Genomic DNA, 17,587 nt, shown 5'->3' with positions numbered 1-17,587 from the left:
GTCACCTTGGTGTACTTTGGCCCAGATAACACTGGGGATTGTGGCAGGCTCAGAGAGAACACTCTTGGTCAGGTGTGAGATGTACGGCACGGATTATGTGGCTCATTATGACTAAACTGACTGCTAATATAGTATCTACATATTGTCAATGCAGTATAAAATAGAAGCAGGTCTAATATAATATGAGCAGCTTTGGCCAGAAACCTGCAGGTTTACAGACTTTGGCACTGCAGAACTCACAGGGACAAAGCAACAAAGCCCCTGTGGAGCTACGTGAGGATTTTATCTCTGGACACGAGTGGATCTCAGCTGGATCTGCAGCCAGAGGCACCAGGAAGCTGCTGGGGCATGCAAGGAGCTCAAGTGACACAGGAGGAGGGGGGCAGGAGCCTTTCAGCACTTGCTCCTTGCCAGATGCAAGGGAGCCCTGCAGGGCTCGGCCTGATGCTCTTCCTCGACCTTCTGGATGCTTTCCCATCCATAATGGGATTTCCAACTCCAGAGGAGCAGCCTCTGTGAGGTGCACTCCCAAAGGCAAAGGTGTTCTAAAGTGAAAATCACTGCTCCAACTTGTGCCACTTTGCTGCTGAGGTTAACAAGAGGAGCATCCCCACCAGCACCCATTTTTGCAGCTCTCTGGCTCCCAACTCACTGCCCACATGCCAGTTGTGCCAAGGAATGGGGATTTCTAGCTGTGATCACATACTTGCCAGATTGTGCTATCATGGTAATTGATTTTGAGAGGAATAGTGGATTTGTCTTTACAAAGAAGCTGTGGGTCTGCTGGTAGATAAAACCAGCACTGAGAGATAAAAGAAACAATGGGAAGGATTCCACTGATTGATGAATGAAAAAAGATATTTGCTTTTACAAATAAACTTTAGGTTTGCTGAAAAATGAAATTTGACATTGAAAGATGAAAGAAACAATGGGGAAGAAAAACCCCTAAATTCTGTAAGAATTAAAAATTAAAAGGGAGGGTTATACCTTAGAGGGAAATCTTTGGTATCAGGTGTATCAGGAAGTCTGAACCTCTCAAGTACCTCAGCCAAGGGGGAAAGAGAGAAGGGAAATGTGGCTGGAAATTGGGATAAAAAGGGAGGCTGCATCCTCCAAAAATTGGAGACCCCAGGGCAATGCCCCATGGCCTCTCCCTCTATTCAAATAAAGAAAAAGGACTCCTCTGTCTCCTTTTTGGACATAAACCTCTGGTGTTTGTTGCAGCAGTGCAACTCAACTGTCAGCATCCGGCTGGCTCCAGCACTGCCAGCAGCACGGGGGGCCCTTCTCCCGAGAGCTGCCTTCGGGACAGCGCCTGAGGCAGTGCCCGGCTTGCGGCTGCAGGCACACCTTGGGCAGGACGGAGTCTGGTAAAGGCTGCAACCAGCGGAAAGAAGAGGGCGGACTCCAACTGTGGCTTAATCCGGGCTTTAATGAACCCCGGAGGGACCGACAGGAGGAGACGGGGGGAGGGGGGGGGACAGCAATTTTTAAGGGGTAGGGAGAACAAGGGAGGTGCCGGGCATTGGGCCAATGGGGGTGCAGTGGGGAGTGGGGTCCAAGGGATTGACACGTGGGCAGCACCAACGGGAAACATTCTGGGGAGGGGCCCCGGTTCCTCAGCCAACCATCGAACTCCCCTGCTGGAACATTCTAGCAGTAAGGGCGGGCAGTGAGAGTGATTGGCGGGGCACCGGGGAGGGGTCAGAAGAGAAGATCCAAGGGTTTCCAGGGAAACCAGGGCGGAGTTTAGGGGATACATTGTTGGCTGGGGTGGAGCCAGGGAGACAGACAGCTCCAAAGGCGGGAAGGGAGAACTGGGGCAGAACCATTTTCAGACAGAAGGGGATTGGAACAAACCAACCTAATAACTTAACAAAACACACTGCAACAGTTTGTGGATTAATTTTTTTAACAACTTCTTGACTCAAATTTGTCCTGCTCTATCTTCAGGTTTCAGTGAGTTTGGCATGGAGCATTCAGTCATTAACTGTTCAGAGGCTCTTGCTGTGCACTGTTGGTCTCTGATGATTCTTCAGGGGCTGTTTTGTAGGTTCTGAACCCCTCTCTGTTGTTCTGTACTTGGTAGGTTGTCCTAGTGAATCCTCACCTCCACTTTTCTGTCCTGGAGAAGGCTCCTGCCAGCAGCTGAGTGAGAATTGATAACAAGATGGTGAGGGACAGACTTCAGTCCTGTTGCCTGTATCCTGAGTTTTCCATAGCCTATGGAATTGCCTTGTGAGAAATGTTGAAATTAGCCAAAATTTGTTGCACATATTGACCTGCCCTCCACAAGCCCAAGCAAAACAAAAAAAGATTGTGAAAGCACCTGAAACCTTTTGTATTTTTATTGTGCATTCTGTAAGTGCTCAAAGATACCACACAAGACTGTATGGATAATAGGGATCATGTTGTCCACGCATGGCACATGTAAGAGGCAGACAAATCCCTGAAAGTTTTCCTAGGTTAACTCAGACACAAATTCCATCAAATAGTATTATCTCATTATAGACAAAGGAAAGCACAGAAAGTATCTCTGATCACACAGAAGAAAGGCACTGAAACTGAGAAAGAACTGAAACAGACCTTTTAAAAATCTGTTTCATAAAAAATATTGTGTGCTTCTCACAGCTCTTAGATTAAAAATTGTATTAATCTAGTTAGGGATCATCATCTTCAAGTTCCTAATTCCGATGAGATTCAAGTGTAGCTTTCAAAAAGTAGGTACAAAGGAAATGAACCAACCTCCTTTTCCTCTTTCAAAATAAATTCATGGCCAGACCAATTGTCACAGATTACTCTTCTTTCTTTCATGTATAGATGCATACAAATTAGTGAAGTAATTCTCAGAGGATGAAAATAAGTTGTCAAGATCGTAATCCACTTCAAAGGTAGGTCTCTCTCCAAAAATTACAAGAGCAAGAAACACAGCAAAGTGTGCAGTCAGTCCCCATATCTTGAATGACTTTCTGTGTTCCTGGTCATGGTATATAAAGCAGTGTATGCGAGTTGAGTACCCTGAGGAGGTTTTATAAGAGAAGGTCTTGTAATTTAAGGGCTTGACAAAGTACTCCAAAGGCACAACAAAAACCTCGCTGACTTCATCTGGGTTAGGAGTGACCTGGAATGTATCCTCTATAAATCCTACAACTGGTGTCACCAAGTTATTCATCTAAAAAGAGAGAGAGAAAAAAACCCCAGTAAATAAGTAAATTTTAAAAAATCAACAAAACCCTCATACACTTATGTTTGTACCAAGTAAAAATGTTCATTACTTAAAAAAACATTTCATTGTTACAAAAAGAGTACAAGAAGCCTATGAACTGTTTTCAACTGCAATGCAATTTAGTCCACCTAATGGCAATCTATGTAATTTGACTTGAGGAATCTGAAGTCATATTTTTGTATTGTCAAAAATGACTTTACAAATACTCTGTTCATCCTGTATAATCACAGAGCAGTTAAAAAAGGCTTGCCAGTTTGCTACAGAAGTACAAAAACATGCATGCTTTCCCATGAGTCTTCCTTATTGATGTTTTTAAATTCTGATTTTAATCCAGATTTTCCCTATCATAGATCATATTTCTGTATTGTTTTCCTGGGATTTAGGAATTTTCCAGAATATGGAAATATTTTTCTATAGGTACAGAAATATTATTGCAATGTATTTAGCCATAAAATGTAACACTTTTTGAAACAGTTTATGTATGGACATTTTAATTCTAAATGTAATCCCTGCTTCCATGGGAACGGAAAATCACTGAAATCTTGCATCAACAGAACACCAAAATTCTTTAGGATACATTGCTAGTTCTATTTGTTCACACTAACAAGGACTACTGTCCTGTAGAAAGGAGAAGAGGAAAACAGTGATTGTGGTATTTGATTCAAGTCTGGAAAGATTCTGTCCAAGTCAGGAGCACCTGGAATGTATATACTGAGCAGACAGAGTATCCTCTGACATGTACAATGTTCATGGTCCAAACCCCACACCATCTCTCCTACTGACTGAAGTAATTGGCTGGAAAAGAGGGAAAATTTGATCCTTTTTGCACACTGCCTCTGAGCTATGTGGCTTTAAGGTTATCTGTACAAAAATGTACAATCATTTAAGAAGTTAAATAAAGCTTAAATAAAGCTTTTTGCAATAAAATTTCAAAAGTAGTTCTTTCCATTTTTAATGGGGAGGGGATATTGCTATCAGATAGAAGAACAGGAGGCATAGTAATAAAGTGCTACCTGGTAAACAAAAATAATCTTCAGAAACAGAAATTCCTCTGTTCTGTGGGAAAACTGACCCTATGTAATACTGAACACTGCTACTGAAATTGAGAACCTGTTAATTTACAAATGGTGACTTACACTCCAAAGACACCTCTGGGAGTCCCCCTGCTAGAGGAAGATGATGCACACAACCTGGTGCACATCCCCTCTGGTGCTCCCTCTCTGTCTGCACAGCCCTGGAGTCACCAGACACCAAACTAGACAGCTGTGAGGAACATCTGCTCCACTTCTGGGCTGACCTCATGATGAAGAGAATTTCCTTCTTGCATCTCATCAAAATGTCCATGCTGCTGCTGTGTCCATTGCCTCAAGAAGAGTTCTGGTACTGTCCCCTGTCTGACACCCAGGAGAAGAAAGCAGCCAAATCCCCTGGTAGCCTTCAAGCTGGGCAAGCCCACCTCTCTCAGCCTGGCTGCTCATCCATCACCCACTGGCTGTAGCCCCGTGACTGCTCTCATGGCTCTCTGCTGAACTCTCACAGGGCAGCTCTGTCTGTGTGGTGCTCCAGAGCCACTGACTGGTGCCCCAGAGCTGCTCTCACAAACACCAAACCCTGGGCAAGAACCCTTGCCCTGGGCTCTGCTGGACACACGGGCTGTGCATCTGAAGAAGCGGCGCCTCTTGGCAGTTCCAGGTTTGCAAAGGTCACTGCCAGCCACACAGAAGAAAAGCACCCAAACTTATTCTGTACTGATATGCTGACTTACTTTATCAATTCCAGGCATCAGCCTACAGATGACTTCCACCTTCTCTGGCTGAAGACCCACTTCTTCTTTAGCTTCTCGGAGAGCAGTGTCAATGTCATCTTTATCAGTGTCTTCCCTTTTACCTCCTGGAAAGCAGACTTCCCCTGGTGATCTTCTTAGCTAGAATGTAAAGGAGTACTACTGTTAAATATAACAAAGTTTATGTTTCTTGTTGGATCCACACAGATGCATGTTGGTATTGCAGCATCCCTTTATGTTTATCTTTCCAGTCAAAGAAGCTGGAAATGGTGGTTAAGGTTTCTGCAGACCAGAAGAAACATGCCTTAGCAAGAGTAGCTACCTAAGAAAATGCTGAGATAGTTATCCCCTGCTAATCCATAAATCCTCACTATCAAAAAATAACCTGTACCTGTACAGCATTGTGTAATTCATACCGGAACTTCTGCTTTAATATGTCAAAGTTCACATTTTGCATCATCTTGTTTATGTAAATGGCTGGCAGATAAATCCAGACAGACAACTTGTAGAGCAAGATCAAAATACTCTAAGAGCAAAAGCTTTTGAAAGACACAATTAAATAAAGTACCCGTGAGAGAGGAAATAACATTTTGCTTCAGCCCAAAAAGGTTACAGAGCAAAAGAATGAAAATGGTTGGTTCTTATCTGTTGTTATCTATGGTTAAAATGTGTTTTGTTTAATCTGTTGGGTGTTGTTGAGAACTGGGAGAGGGCCAGGGTTGATGACATGACCAAAACAAGAAAAAAGGATGAGAAGGGAAGGGACAGAAGAGTTGGCAGTTGGCAGAGCCTGAGTTCCTGAGTAGCCATTCAATGGGAAAGGGGACAGGGACCAGCCCCAGCCTCGAAAGAGGATAAAAGATCACCATTTTGTCAAAGTGTGTGTGTGTGTGTTTTTGCCTTTGAGGAGGGAGACACACAGCCGACTCTGCTGACTCATTACAAATTAAATTATTTAGTTTTTGCTTCAAAGACTGTGTCCCCTTCCTGACTGTATCAAAAAGTGAGTTATTTCTAAGATACCTTTAACTACATTCCAGTAGTAGGCTTGTGCATCAAGGATCAGTAACAAAGACATTTACAATCAATTTAACAGCTATGCAACTGTGATTATTTGTTTTTTAAGTAAGACCCAGCAATAGAAAGAAGTAATTCCTGAGTACAGGCAGTTGATGTGACACAGGGATGAAAAACAAGAGTTGTAGAAGAAAACAAAATGCTGGAGAAAGAGTTCTGGCAGCCTTGGTTGTTGTCTTTTATATATTAAAGGGAGAAACGAGTAATATTAACTGCAGACTGAAAAGCCTCATTTAACAAAGCTGCGCTCCACGGCCGGTTTCCTTATTTAAGTAAGCAACCACTGCCGACTGTGCAAATGTTAATTTCCCGTCACGGGTTTCCGGGATCCCGGCGTGTTCCTGGCACGCAAACACCAGAGCCACAGAGTGGAAAAACACCCGGCCGTGCCCTTGGGCACAAGGGCGGGAACAAGGGGGGACTGGGATGCGCAGCTGCCACCGATGGTCCCCGGAAGGATCGCGCCCCTCGGAGCCCCCCGGTACCTGCAGGGAGCGGACGGTGAGCAGCAGGTGCAGCCGCCCCCCTCGCACCATCAGCGGCAGCAGCACGGCGGCTCTGGGCAGCGGCAGGCGGGAGAACCTGTCCCCGATATCGAACTCCCTCAGGCGCTGCCGGGCCTTCTCCATGGCCCCGTACCCAGGAGCGGGCAGAGCGGAGCACCGGCAGCCTCCGGCCGTGCCCCGCTCATCCCCCGGGCACGGACAGGCCCCGGCAGCGGGGCCCGGCTCCTCCCGCTCCGCCGCCATCCCCGGCACCGCCCCCGGCCCGGCGCGGACGCGGCTCCGCCACTCAGCGCTCGATCGTTCCTGTGGAAAATGCTCGTCTTTTGTGATTGGCTTTTCGCAAATGTTAGAATGATTATTATATGTGTTGTGTTAGAAAGTAATGCTGTGTTAATTCGCTTAAGTAGTGTGTTAAATATAGTTTTAGGTTATAAAAAGTGTTAAAATAGAAACTATGCTGTGTAGGATACTTTTTTTTAAAGAAAGGACTCGCAGCAAGACAGCAGCCACAGGACAGCTAAATCTTTCAGAGAAAAAGAATTTACTGCCCTCTTATCAGGAGAAATTAACTTCTTCCTGCCTCAAAGGTGCTGTTAGGATTCAGAGGAAGAAGTTGATGAAGACCGGACAGAATCCTGTGTTTGAATGGAATTTATGCATCATGGATGAAGTGTATGAATATGCAACAGACTGTTGCTTTTAAGGGTTAATCCTTTGTTAACGGGTGTCCTTTTTCAAGCTTGTGCTGCCCAGAAAAGGTACCCAGACGTCCGTAATTCTTGGTATTTGTTGTCCCATATTGTCCTAATTCAAATTGTCCAAATTATTATTACTCTAATTGTATTACTATTTTTATAACCATTACTATTAAAGTTTTAAAATTTTAAAAACAAGTGATTGGCGTTTTTCACAGTTCCCTTTCCCCCTCCGGGCCTGTCCCTGCGCCGGGAGCTGCGGGGCCGCGCTGCCCCAGACATGCGGAGGCTCCATCGATTCTGTCCAGTCCCGCCTGAACTCCAGCACCAGAGGGGCTCGCAGTGGGAGAAGGACCGTGAAAGAGCTGCATTCGTGACCAGTCACAGAACCATAGGTGGGAGGGGAGGAACCATAGGAGGTCCCTTCCACAGAACGTGGACGGGACCTTAAAGATCACCTTATTCCACCTCCATGGTGTTGAAATGCACTGACCTTTAGATACAGTTCAGTGGGGACAAATGGTTGAAGCAAAAGAATACTCTATTAGTAACGAGCCAGGTGTGTGCTGCCCTTGCCCAACAGACCAAGACACCCAACCCCTGAGAAAATGGCTTCTTTTTATACCCTTTCCTGGCCGGGGCTGTCCCTATCTCCTTTGCCATTGGATGGGTATTCCACAGGAACTTCCATTCTCTCCCGACGGCCAATTTTTCACAGAATCACAGAATGAATTAGGTTGGAAAAGACCTTTAAGACCATCTAGTTCAACCGATGACCTAACAGCTCCTCATCAACTAAACCATGGCACTGAGTGCCACGTCTACTCTTTTTTTAAACATGTCCAGGGTTGGCAACTCCACCACCTCGCTGGGCAGGCGATTCTAGTGTGCTGTCACTCCTTCAGTGAAGAATTTTTTTTCTAACATCTAATCTAAACTTCCCCTGATGCAGCTTAAGACTGGGTCCTCTCATTCTGTCACTTGTTGCCTGGGAGCAGACTGACCCCCACCTGTCTCCAACCACCTTTCAGGGAGTTGTAGAGAGTGATAAACTCTCCTGAGTCTCCTTTTCTCCAAGCTGAACACCCCCAGCTCCCTCAGCCTTTCTTCATAGGGTTTGTGTTCCAGGCCCTTCACCAGCATTGTTGCCTGCTCTGGACACGCTTGAGCATCTCAACATCCTTCCTAAACTGAGGGGCCAGACTGGACACAGCACTCAAGGTGTGCCCTCACCAGTGCTGAGTACAGGGGAAGGATGATCTCCCTGCTCCTGCTGGCCACACCATTCCTGACACAGGCCAGGAGCCATTGGCCTTCTTGGCCCCCAGGGCACTCTGCTGGCTCATGTTCAGTTGCTGTTGACCAGTACCCCCAGGTCCCTTTGTGCCTGGGCACTGCCCAGCCACTCTGTCCCCAGCCTGTAGCGCTGCAGGGGTTGTTGTGGCCGAGGTGCAGGACCCAGCACTGGGACTTGTTAAACCTCACCTTGTTGGATTTGGGTTCTGGATCCAGCCTGTCCAGGGCCCTGTGCAGAGCCCTCCTACCCTCCAACAGATAGGCACATGCTCCCAACTTGCTGTCATCTGCAAATTTATGGTCCCCACTCCTCTCATCCCACTTCTTTTTAGTCAGGTCTCCAACCCCACCCCTCTCCCAGCTCACAGCAACACTCAACAAACCAACCAGAACAAATCCAAACAACACCACATAAAACCAACACCTTTCATTCTTTAACCTAACAACCTTTTGGCTTCAGCAAAATCTCACCTCATCTCTCACAATCCACTCTTTCCTTTTATTATCCTGTTTTTGCTGAAGCCCTTGGTTTAATTACCCCATCTGGTCAGCACAAACTGGCTCCTTTTGTGAAGCAGTTATAAATAAGATTAATCCATCTTTTCTTAGGTCGGTGTTAAATTCAGTCTATTTAAAGGTTCCTGATTTGTCAGTTCTGGTTGCTGTCCATAGTTCTCCTCCAACTCAAGCAAAGTAGGATGTAGATACGCTTGTGTGCAGTGCCTGCCATGAGCAGTTCCATCCGTGCTTGCTGGGATGATGCAAACCTCAGAGGGTGACTGTAGCACCAAAGGTTACCTTCCTCGGTATCCATACCTGCTTCCCGAGTTCTGTGCACTAGAACAGCACACTGCAGGAATGCAGAGGTGAAGCATAGAAGCCATGACACTCCATCCAGCAATTTGCAGAGTCTTAGAACATCATTTCCTATTCCTCTTTTGTCAGTCTGGTTTGCCTCATATTCCCACTGCTCAACACCCAAGGGGTTGCAGCCCACAGTGGAACAAAAGGCTCTCAGGTGGCAAATACAGAGGTCAGTCCAGTCTTGCCCTTGACTGTTCACTATTAAATCATCTTTTGAAGATTAACTTTTAAGGGTCACTTCCTTGTACCACTGTCCAAGTTTGGGGAGGAGCTTCCACTTGGCCCTTTGACTTGAGAGGTGTGAGAGCTTTTCTGCAGTCCTGGCAACTGTTTCAGTTGTTAAAAGTACCTGAAAGGGACCTTCCCGCGCTGCTGTTAAGGTATCATCATTCCAAGTTTATTAGAACCCAATCTCCTGGTTTTACCTGGCGTATGTGAAAGTCTAGAGGTGATGTTTGGGGTAACAACTCTTTTCTTCTAAGATCCATGAGAGAGAGTGCAATTGCCTGCAAATGATTTCTGAGATCTAAGTCATTCGTTTCAGCCATTGGCAACCCCTCCTCCCTTCCCAGATAAGGTAACCCAAGTAACATTTCATTGGGAGAAACTCCTATGTCCTTACTTGGAGCAGTTCTGATCCGTAATGGTGCTAATCTGCTTTCAATCATTAATTTGGTAATATGGTTCTTAAGGATAGCATTCATTCTCTCCACACATCCAGAGCCTTGAGGGTGCCACGGGGTATGAAATCTCCAATTTATGTCTAATTCAACACATATAGAATGCAAAATTTCTGAAGTGTGTTCCCTTCTCTGAGTCTATTCTTTCATTATCCCATATCTGGGAATGTTTGTTCTAATAGCATCTTAGCCACTTTGGAGGCAGTTGCAGTTGAGGTAGGAAAGGCTTCTACCCCGTGGGTGAGGTGATCAATTATTACAAGAAGGTATTTCCATCTCTGTATTCTGGGGAACTCAGTGTAATTTATTTGCATATTTTGAAAGGGTCTAAGGGCTAGGGCTCTTCCCTCACTGGGGTATTTTCTCATCACTTTCTTATTTACCTTTTAACCAATTGAGCATTGTTCAGTCTCTGTTTGATTCCTGTATAGATTCCCTCACAGCAATAAGTTCTTCCGAACTGATCACACAGTGCTTGAGCTCTCCAGTGTATTCCTTGGTGTAGCTTAATTAAAATTTCTCTAGTAATTGCTTTATTCATTATCTGCCTCCCTTCCCTGCACAGCTGTGACCAGAACTACAGCAAAGGGGAAGTGCCTGCAGCCGAGGGAAGGTTGGGTATCTGGTTCTGTTTGTTGTTGCTGCCAGTGTTGGTTTTGTTTGCCTTACATGCTAGTAAAGAACTGCTACTCCTTTTCCCATATCTTTGCCTGAAAGCCCCTTAATTTCAGTTATAATAATTTGGAGGGAAGGTCACATTCTCCATTCCAGAGAGGTCCCACAGACACCTGTCTTTCCAACCAAGACAAGCTGACAACTAACGATTTATTGCCAGTTGTTTAATTAACTATTGTGGCCCATGTTTATTTTATTAGTACATTGTAAACGTTGGTAGTTTGTTCCAATGCTGTATTTTCCCCAAGCTGGCTTGTCTCTGAGTTGTATCCAGCCCTGAAGCTGCCCTTTGTGGTATTCCCTGCCCTTTGTTCCACCTGCCTTGCAGTGTTACCCTGCCCCTTGTTCCTGAGTCTCCCTTGTCATTCCCACCTTGAACCCATCCCTGATCATGCCACCCCTCTGGAATTCCCCAAAACCTGGATGTCCCAGGGGCCCATGTGACCTGCCCTCTCCTCCCACCTGCCCCAACTGGCCCCAAGCAAGTGACCTAATCCCCTCACTCCTCCCCCAAGGATTCCCCCTTGGATGCCTGTCTGTATCCTCCCATCCAGTTTGTTACTGTGTAGGGGAATAGAATATAAGTAAATAAAGGTAGTATAGAAAGTAATCTTATCCCCTAAAAAGAGTTGCAGCTGGGTTAATTATTAAAGATTAGGAGCAGGCCTGATTTTAACAGGCCACACCTGTAGCCAATAAGAAGAGTGTTATAAAAGAGTGGATTGGTTGGTTGTGGGGAACTGGAGTCAGTTGGCTGCTGTGAGGACAAGGAAGAGTCAGTGCCTAGAGGAGATGCCTGTGAGAAACATCAAGGAGGTACAAAACTCTAGCAATATGGAATCCTTGCAATGTAATGACAATAGAACTCTTGCACTATAATGACATTACTGTATTTAAACTCAAGCACAGCAGCGCTTGGGGCTCTTCTGCTCCTGATCCCTTCAACCAATAAACCTTCTTCTGTTGGAACCTCAAGACACAGCCTCCTCCTGTCTCCTTTACCTGGCCTCCATCATGGTTTGAAGATCATGCACCATAGAGCAAGCAGCTCTAAAAGTTCTAGCTTGGGAAATCCCCATACCAAGGTACTTCCCCACTCCTGGTGTGGCACTGGGGTTCTACATTAAACTAGCCTGGGCTCTGAAAGCCATGTCAATTAACAATTAACTAACAATTACCCAAGAATTACTTAACTAATTTAGGGTGGGAGACCATCAGCAGCAGAAGGCACGGTGTTGCTGGCTCCTGTGGAGGCTCCAGCTGACACAAACGCTGTCACTCAGGGGGCAGTTTCCAGTGCACATGCTTCTTGGGCCTCGGGCTCTCCTCCCTCTGCCGTAACGCCGGGCGTTTGGGTTGACCAAACCTCTTCTTCTTCTTGTCCCGGGCCCTGCCTTTCAAAATCACCCGCACCCTCTTCTGACTTGGCCTCAGCTTAGGAATCCTAGGAAGAAGGGGACTGGTGTTAGCCAGAGGAACATTTCCAGCCAGCTGCTTTTCTGTCTCCTTGCAGAGCACACAGTGTTGCATCCTCTCTCTGTGCAAGCAGTGAGCAGCAGATTAAATAAATGCACTCACTGCACAGAGGTGCAAGGGCAGGAACATGACCAGTTAAGTGCCTGGGAACCAACTACAGCACACAGGGTTCCATGCAGAGAAGCAGGCCTTGCTTGTCCCAAAAGGAAGCAGAGCTAGGGACTGGCTTGTCCCCAGATCTCTCGTTCCAGATTTTGCAACCTTCCAGGAGCGTGATGTTTCATACGGTGTCTTTTCCCAGTGCCTCCCTTCCAAGGCCAGATGATGATCTTTCTGTGCTCCTGTGGGTGTTTCTGCTGCCTCTCTGGGGCTGCCTGACTCCATGCCCACCTCCCCATTCCAGTCAGAGGGACTGAAGGGAGGGTGTTAGGGGATGAACCAGGCTGTGCTTGGTGATGCCCAGCAATAGGACAAGAGGCAATGGCAGAACCTGAACAGGAAATTCCACCTGAACCTGAGGAAGAACTTTTTTCCTGTGTAGGTGACAGCTTGCCCAGAGAGGGTGTGGAGTGTCCCTCACCGGAATTATTCCAGAGCCCTCTGGACACAACCCTGTGCTCTGGGAGGACCCCACCTGAGCAGGGAAGTGGGACCAGATGACCTCCTGTGGTCCCTTCCACCCTGTCCCACCCTGTGATTCAGTGACACCCATTGATAGCATGAGTTGGCGGAGACGTTTCCCACCTGCACACCATGATGGTCTTAAACTTCCCCACAGCCTTCGGGGAGAAGCGCAGATGGAAGGTCTGCATCTCGCCAGGAGCCAGGGTGCCGCGGTAGGGGTCGATGGAGAACAGTGCTGCCGGTGTTTCATCGGTCAGATCTGGGAAGATTTCCATGGAGGAACTGGTATGCTGCAGAGAGATGTGCTTTTTCTTTTTCTTCTTCTTGGAAGGGGCTGGCTGCTCCTCCTCAGGCTGCTGCTGCTCGGGCTGCTGCTCCTTGGGCTGCTGCTGCTGCTGCTCAGGGAGGTGTTGTTCCTTGGAGCAGCTCTGCTTCTTGGAACCCTTCTTCTGCTTGGAATCCAGCTGCTCCTTCTCAGAAAGCTGCTGCTGCTTAGAAGGCTGCTGCTGCTTGGAATCCTGCTGCTGCTGCCACCACTTGGAATGCTGCTGCTTCTTGTCAGGCTGCCGCCGCACTTTAGGAGGACGGGCCAGCCGCCGCCAGTAACGACGCAGCAGCTTTCTGCGATGCTTTACAACTTTATTGGAGAGGAACCGACCTGCAGGGAGCAAGAGGACACCTTTCAAAGACCTGTGTTCCCAGCAATTCTGCCTCCTGCTGCACATAGGTGGAAGAGAGCTGGGATGCACTTGGAGCATATCTGGCCAAGTACTTTATTCTAGAAGGAAAGAGAGCGTCTGGGAGCAGGGTCTCTGCCTGCAGCACACATTCCTGTGCCAAAGCAGGAGAGTTGCTTTTAGACAGTGACTTTGCATTTGCCCTGGAGTGGGGAACTGCACACAGACAGTGGCTGCAGGGCAGCTCACTCGTTACGCCACTGCTTTTCCCAGTCTCAGACTTCTCCAAGAGATGACCTGATGTCCCCCTTCCCAGTCCTGACCCAGCACGTGGCTCTCCCCAGAGCCTGGCTCAGCTCCTTTGCAGAGCAGAAGTGGCAGAGCAAGAACAGAAAAGGCTGAAAGGCAGAGAGGGACAAGGAGAAAACGCTCCAGCTGCAGCTGGGAAGATGCTGATGAAAGTGGACGTGTGGACAAGGATGAAAAAGCAATTAATGTTTTGGGGTGAAATGTCCTTACGCATCAGAGCGACTGAGTATGGCTTCTTCACTGGTTTACTAGCTACAAGTTCCTCCCAGTAGTATTCCAGGGCTACCTTCCCTGTGTTGTGAATTCTGAAACTGAAAAGCAAGAAGGAGGAATAAAAAAAAATGTCAAATAAATATAAAGCAAATAGTACAGTAATATTGTTTGAGGAACTTCTGGTATCACTTTCTGCTGAGGAGCACCTTCTTCCCCAGGCAACCCTGCCATGCTCAGACTGCTGTCCTGGGTGGCCCAAAACAGTATTTCCAAGTCTGGATGTTTAAGAGGAAAGGGCCAACATGGTGCCCAGGACACTGAAGCTAAGGGGCTTCCTCTGGACTTTAGGTCTTGGTTTGACTGCAAACTTATTCTTGAGCAGATGAGGACAGGTGACATGCAGTGAGAGCAAACCTTTCTGTTCTCAGCAGAAAGGTATGGCAGCACTGAGGCTCTCCTGACCACCATCTCCTGCTTGGCCTTGTGTGCACATAAATGGGCCTGTGCTGGTTTGGGCTGGGGCAGAGTTCTGGGAAGCAGGCACTGGGCCAGCCCTGGGCAAAGGCAGCTCCTGCTCCCCGGAGGAGCTGTGCCTGGCCCCCAACACTCACGTGGCTGTCCTTGTCTGGAAGGGCAAGGTATCCTTGAACTGAACCACGATGGTGTTCGTCTTCAGCTGGGTGTAGGCAACAGCAGCACTGAGGCACACCTCGGCCTCCTGGGTGCTGTCCTCCACCACAGTGTGATCCGTTTCGGGGACTGGCTCGACCACCTGCAAACACAGGAGGGAGGAATCACTGAGCAGAGCCCAGAAGGTCAGGCTGAGAAGGGAATCATCTGGCCTCCAAGATCAGCCTCATAGAGGGACCGGAAAGGACCATTCACTTTTACTTCCCTGGAAAGATGACAAAATTGGGACTGCTCTGCTACAGTAGTTGTTTCTACCCACTGATCCAAGCAGTCACTACCACAGCTGTTAATATCCCCATGGAGACTATAGCCGTGTTCCAGTCCCTGTACTTCAACCTTGTAGAGGGACTGACTCTTTTCCTGGTCCCCCATAAATCCAGCAGGTCTCAAAATTTGGTTTAAGTTCCCCTGCTGGAGCTCTGTAGGTGGAGAACCCCATGACTGAAGAGTTTTAGAAAGCACCTTTTCCTTCTTGTCTTAGGAGAAAGTGCTCTCCAAATTTCTTGTGTGGATCAACAGCCTCACTGCTGGGAGCTGAGGATGGGCATTTTGGGATGTGAAAGATCTCACTAGGAAAGTCTCCAACTGCAGATGTTCTGACAGAAAAGAGGATGGCTTAGAAGCCTTAAAATGGTCCAGAAACTCAGAATTAACCTTCAGCCAAGATGAGTTTGTGTGGCAATAATGACAATAAAAGTCAGAGTCTCTGGAGATGATCCTTCTCTGGACTCCTCCATACTGTCACACAGTGCCTGAGCTACTCCATGATGAGATATCCCACACAATACAGAGACTATAACCAAATTCTCTGGTATCCATGCAGACAAAACTTGTACTTCACCAGCATATGCAGGAGAAGTGGATTTCTCTCTGCTTCAAAAGAAGAGACAGAGTGCAGCAGACTTACCTCCTTGTTGGTGAAAAGGCACCAAATGGGATGAAGACATTTCTAACACCATAAAATGGGATAAAATCATAAAACATTGTCCCCCATTCAACATGGGCAGCAACACTTGTGCTTGTGGCACAGACTGATGGTTTGTGTGTGGCTAAAGGTCTCTTGTCCAAAGGCTTCCCCCTCTTGTGTGGATGTATCCAGTCACTGTGCATCCACCTCTCCCCCTGGACTGCACTGCTGGTGAACCTCACAGCTGCCCAATGTCAGAGGAGGCAGGAGCTGCACAGCCAGCAGTGATGGTGTTATGGTGGTTCTTTTTGTAAAAGCTGGGTTGGCTTTTTTTGCCATTTTGCTTCTTACCTTCTCCATTTTATAGAATTTGTCTCCTGGGTCTTTCCTGGGGGTAGTCTTCCATGAGACAATGCACTTTCGGTCATCCCAGTCCGGAACCTTCCTTGGTGGCAGCTGAAACTCGATCTTGGTCACCTTACATTTCACAAGGTGCCTCCTGTAGGTGACTGGGACATTTGATTTGAAGGACACTTTGATCTCCTTGGCACGGCGAGGACGGAGGTGTCCCACCTAGGGGGAATCAGGGAGTCAAGACCAAACTGGAAGCACTGCCAAGGGCAGGACTGACAGCAAAAGGAACTGATGTGGTGAGCAGCTGTGCCAGGAATCTGCACTTCAGAGTGGATTTATGTGAAGTTTGATAGACAAAAGTATGAACAGAAGGTGCCACCTCCCATAACACGAAGCCTTTGCTGCAAGGCTGGCAGCCTTGGCCCAGCCAAGCCAGGGACTGCAGTTCCTCATGGCACTGGAATGGGCTATCAGTGGCATGCGAGGACTCCCTGCCAGCTCCTGGGAACACCAGGGCAGGGCCTGAGCAGTGGGGAAAGGCAGAGCAGTCCACGCTCACCTTGGGGGAGATGTGGAATGGGCCGTCTGCCTCCCACTCAAAGCGCAGGAACCGGTGCCGGGTGCGGTTGACGATGGCGAAGGTCCTGCGGCAGCGCTTCCCGACGGGACAGTGCCCAAAGTCCACGTGGTTCACTCTGACAGCTGTAAAGGAGGAGAGCAAGAGATCTCAGTATGCAGGGAGCTCCATCCACCCCCTCACGTGCACAGACACCTGCACATTCAATGCTTCCTTGCTCCAAGCCTTCCTCCCTCTGCAGGGAGTTCCCCAGGCAGCTCCCCATCCCACCACTTCCAGGGAAACACCCTGACACATCCCTAAGCCAGCGACATGCAGCACAGCACACGCTGCTCTGCATGCATGGCTGCCACACCCACAGGCCACCAAGTCCCATGGGTGACAGCCCAGGCCTGGCTAGAGGGAGGACACACATGATCAGACATTGTCCTCTTCCTTGCTCCACCTTGGCAGCCTCTCCTCTCTTACCATCAATGATGTCTTTATTCAGACTGCTCTTAGCATCCCTTTCCTCTGTGTCTTCCTTTAGTCCTCTGAAGGCAAATCTGTCCCTGTGGCCTTCACCCACCAGCTCTACTAGGATCTTGTTAGAGCAGGTGTCCCCCACCAACAGACGAATCTTCCCTTCCAGACGTTGAGCCAGGGTGGGTTTGAAAATGACATCAAACTCTGTTGATTCCCCACGATGCAGAAGGAAGAAAGGCTTTGTGGGCTTGCTCTCTGCACAGCAATGGAAATCAGAGTTAAGTGATACAGCTGTACAGAGGAAATATTTCCATAGGATATATGAGGAATAAGAGGTTGAAACCAGGTACCTTCTAAGCACAGCTTCTACCCCCTCCGTGGTTCCAGACCCTCTTCCTATGCTCACAAGACACCTTGTGCCTATGCCACCTCCAGACACATCACCACTTAAGCAGCTTAACCTCAGACTGATGCCCAGCCCTCATTCCATCTG

At 47.8% G+C, this 17,587-nt stretch overlaps 2 protein-coding genes across 3 annotated transcripts in view; both read right to left on the bottom strand.

Annotated features, from left to right (window-relative positions):
• Positions 1-1,894: 1,894 nt before the first annotated feature.
• On the bottom strand, positions 1,895-6,880 carry NUDT7 (nudix hydrolase 7). Of its 2 annotated transcripts, none has more exons than XM_054640595.2 (4): positions 6,572-6,880; positions 4,992-5,150; positions 2,746-3,172; positions 1,895-2,235 (listed from the first exon to the last, which is right to left on the bottom strand). In XM_054640595.2, exons 1-3 carry the CDS (start codon positions 6,833-6,835, stop codon positions 2,789-2,791), a joined length of 807 nt encoding a protein of 268 aa, XP_054496570.2. In that variant the 5' UTR covers positions 6,836-6,880; the 3' UTR covers positions 1,895-2,235; positions 2,746-2,788. The 2 variants fall into 2 exon arrangements, with proteins under 2 accessions (XP_054496570.2, XP_054496571.2); XM_054640596.2 differs by having other exon boundaries at positions 1,895-2,148.
• Positions 6,881-8,995: 2,115 nt separating this feature from the next.
• LOC129125579 (hydrocephalus-inducing protein homolog) overlaps positions 8,996-17,587 on the bottom strand; it is a 36,895-nt gene continuing 28,303 nt past the window's right edge. Inside the window, exons 39-45 of the mRNA XM_077185018.1 lie at positions 17,098-17,349; positions 16,612-16,754; positions 16,050-16,271; positions 14,713-14,873; positions 14,099-14,199; positions 13,023-13,560; positions 8,996-12,246 (exon numbers count right to left, since the gene is read on the bottom strand). Of these exons, the coding sequence (XP_077041133.1) occupies positions 12,078-12,246; positions 13,023-13,560; positions 14,099-14,199; positions 14,713-14,873; positions 16,050-16,271; positions 16,612-16,754; positions 17,098-17,349 (1,586 nt within the window). The 3' untranslated portion in view covers positions 8,996-12,077. The remainder of the gene's footprint in view (positions 12,247-13,022; positions 13,561-14,098; positions 14,200-14,712; positions 14,874-16,049; positions 16,272-16,611; positions 16,755-17,097; positions 17,350-17,587) is intronic.

The sequence above is a fragment of the Agelaius phoeniceus genome, chromosome 12 (assembly GCF_051311805.1).
Source record: "Agelaius phoeniceus isolate bAgePho1 chromosome 12, bAgePho1.hap1, whole genome shotgun sequence".
Lineage (NCBI taxonomy): Eukaryota > Metazoa > Chordata > Aves > Passeriformes > Icteridae > Agelaius > Agelaius phoeniceus.
The sequence above is the reverse complement of the archived record's forward strand: the minus strand, read 5'-3'. Positions and strand labels throughout refer to the sequence as shown.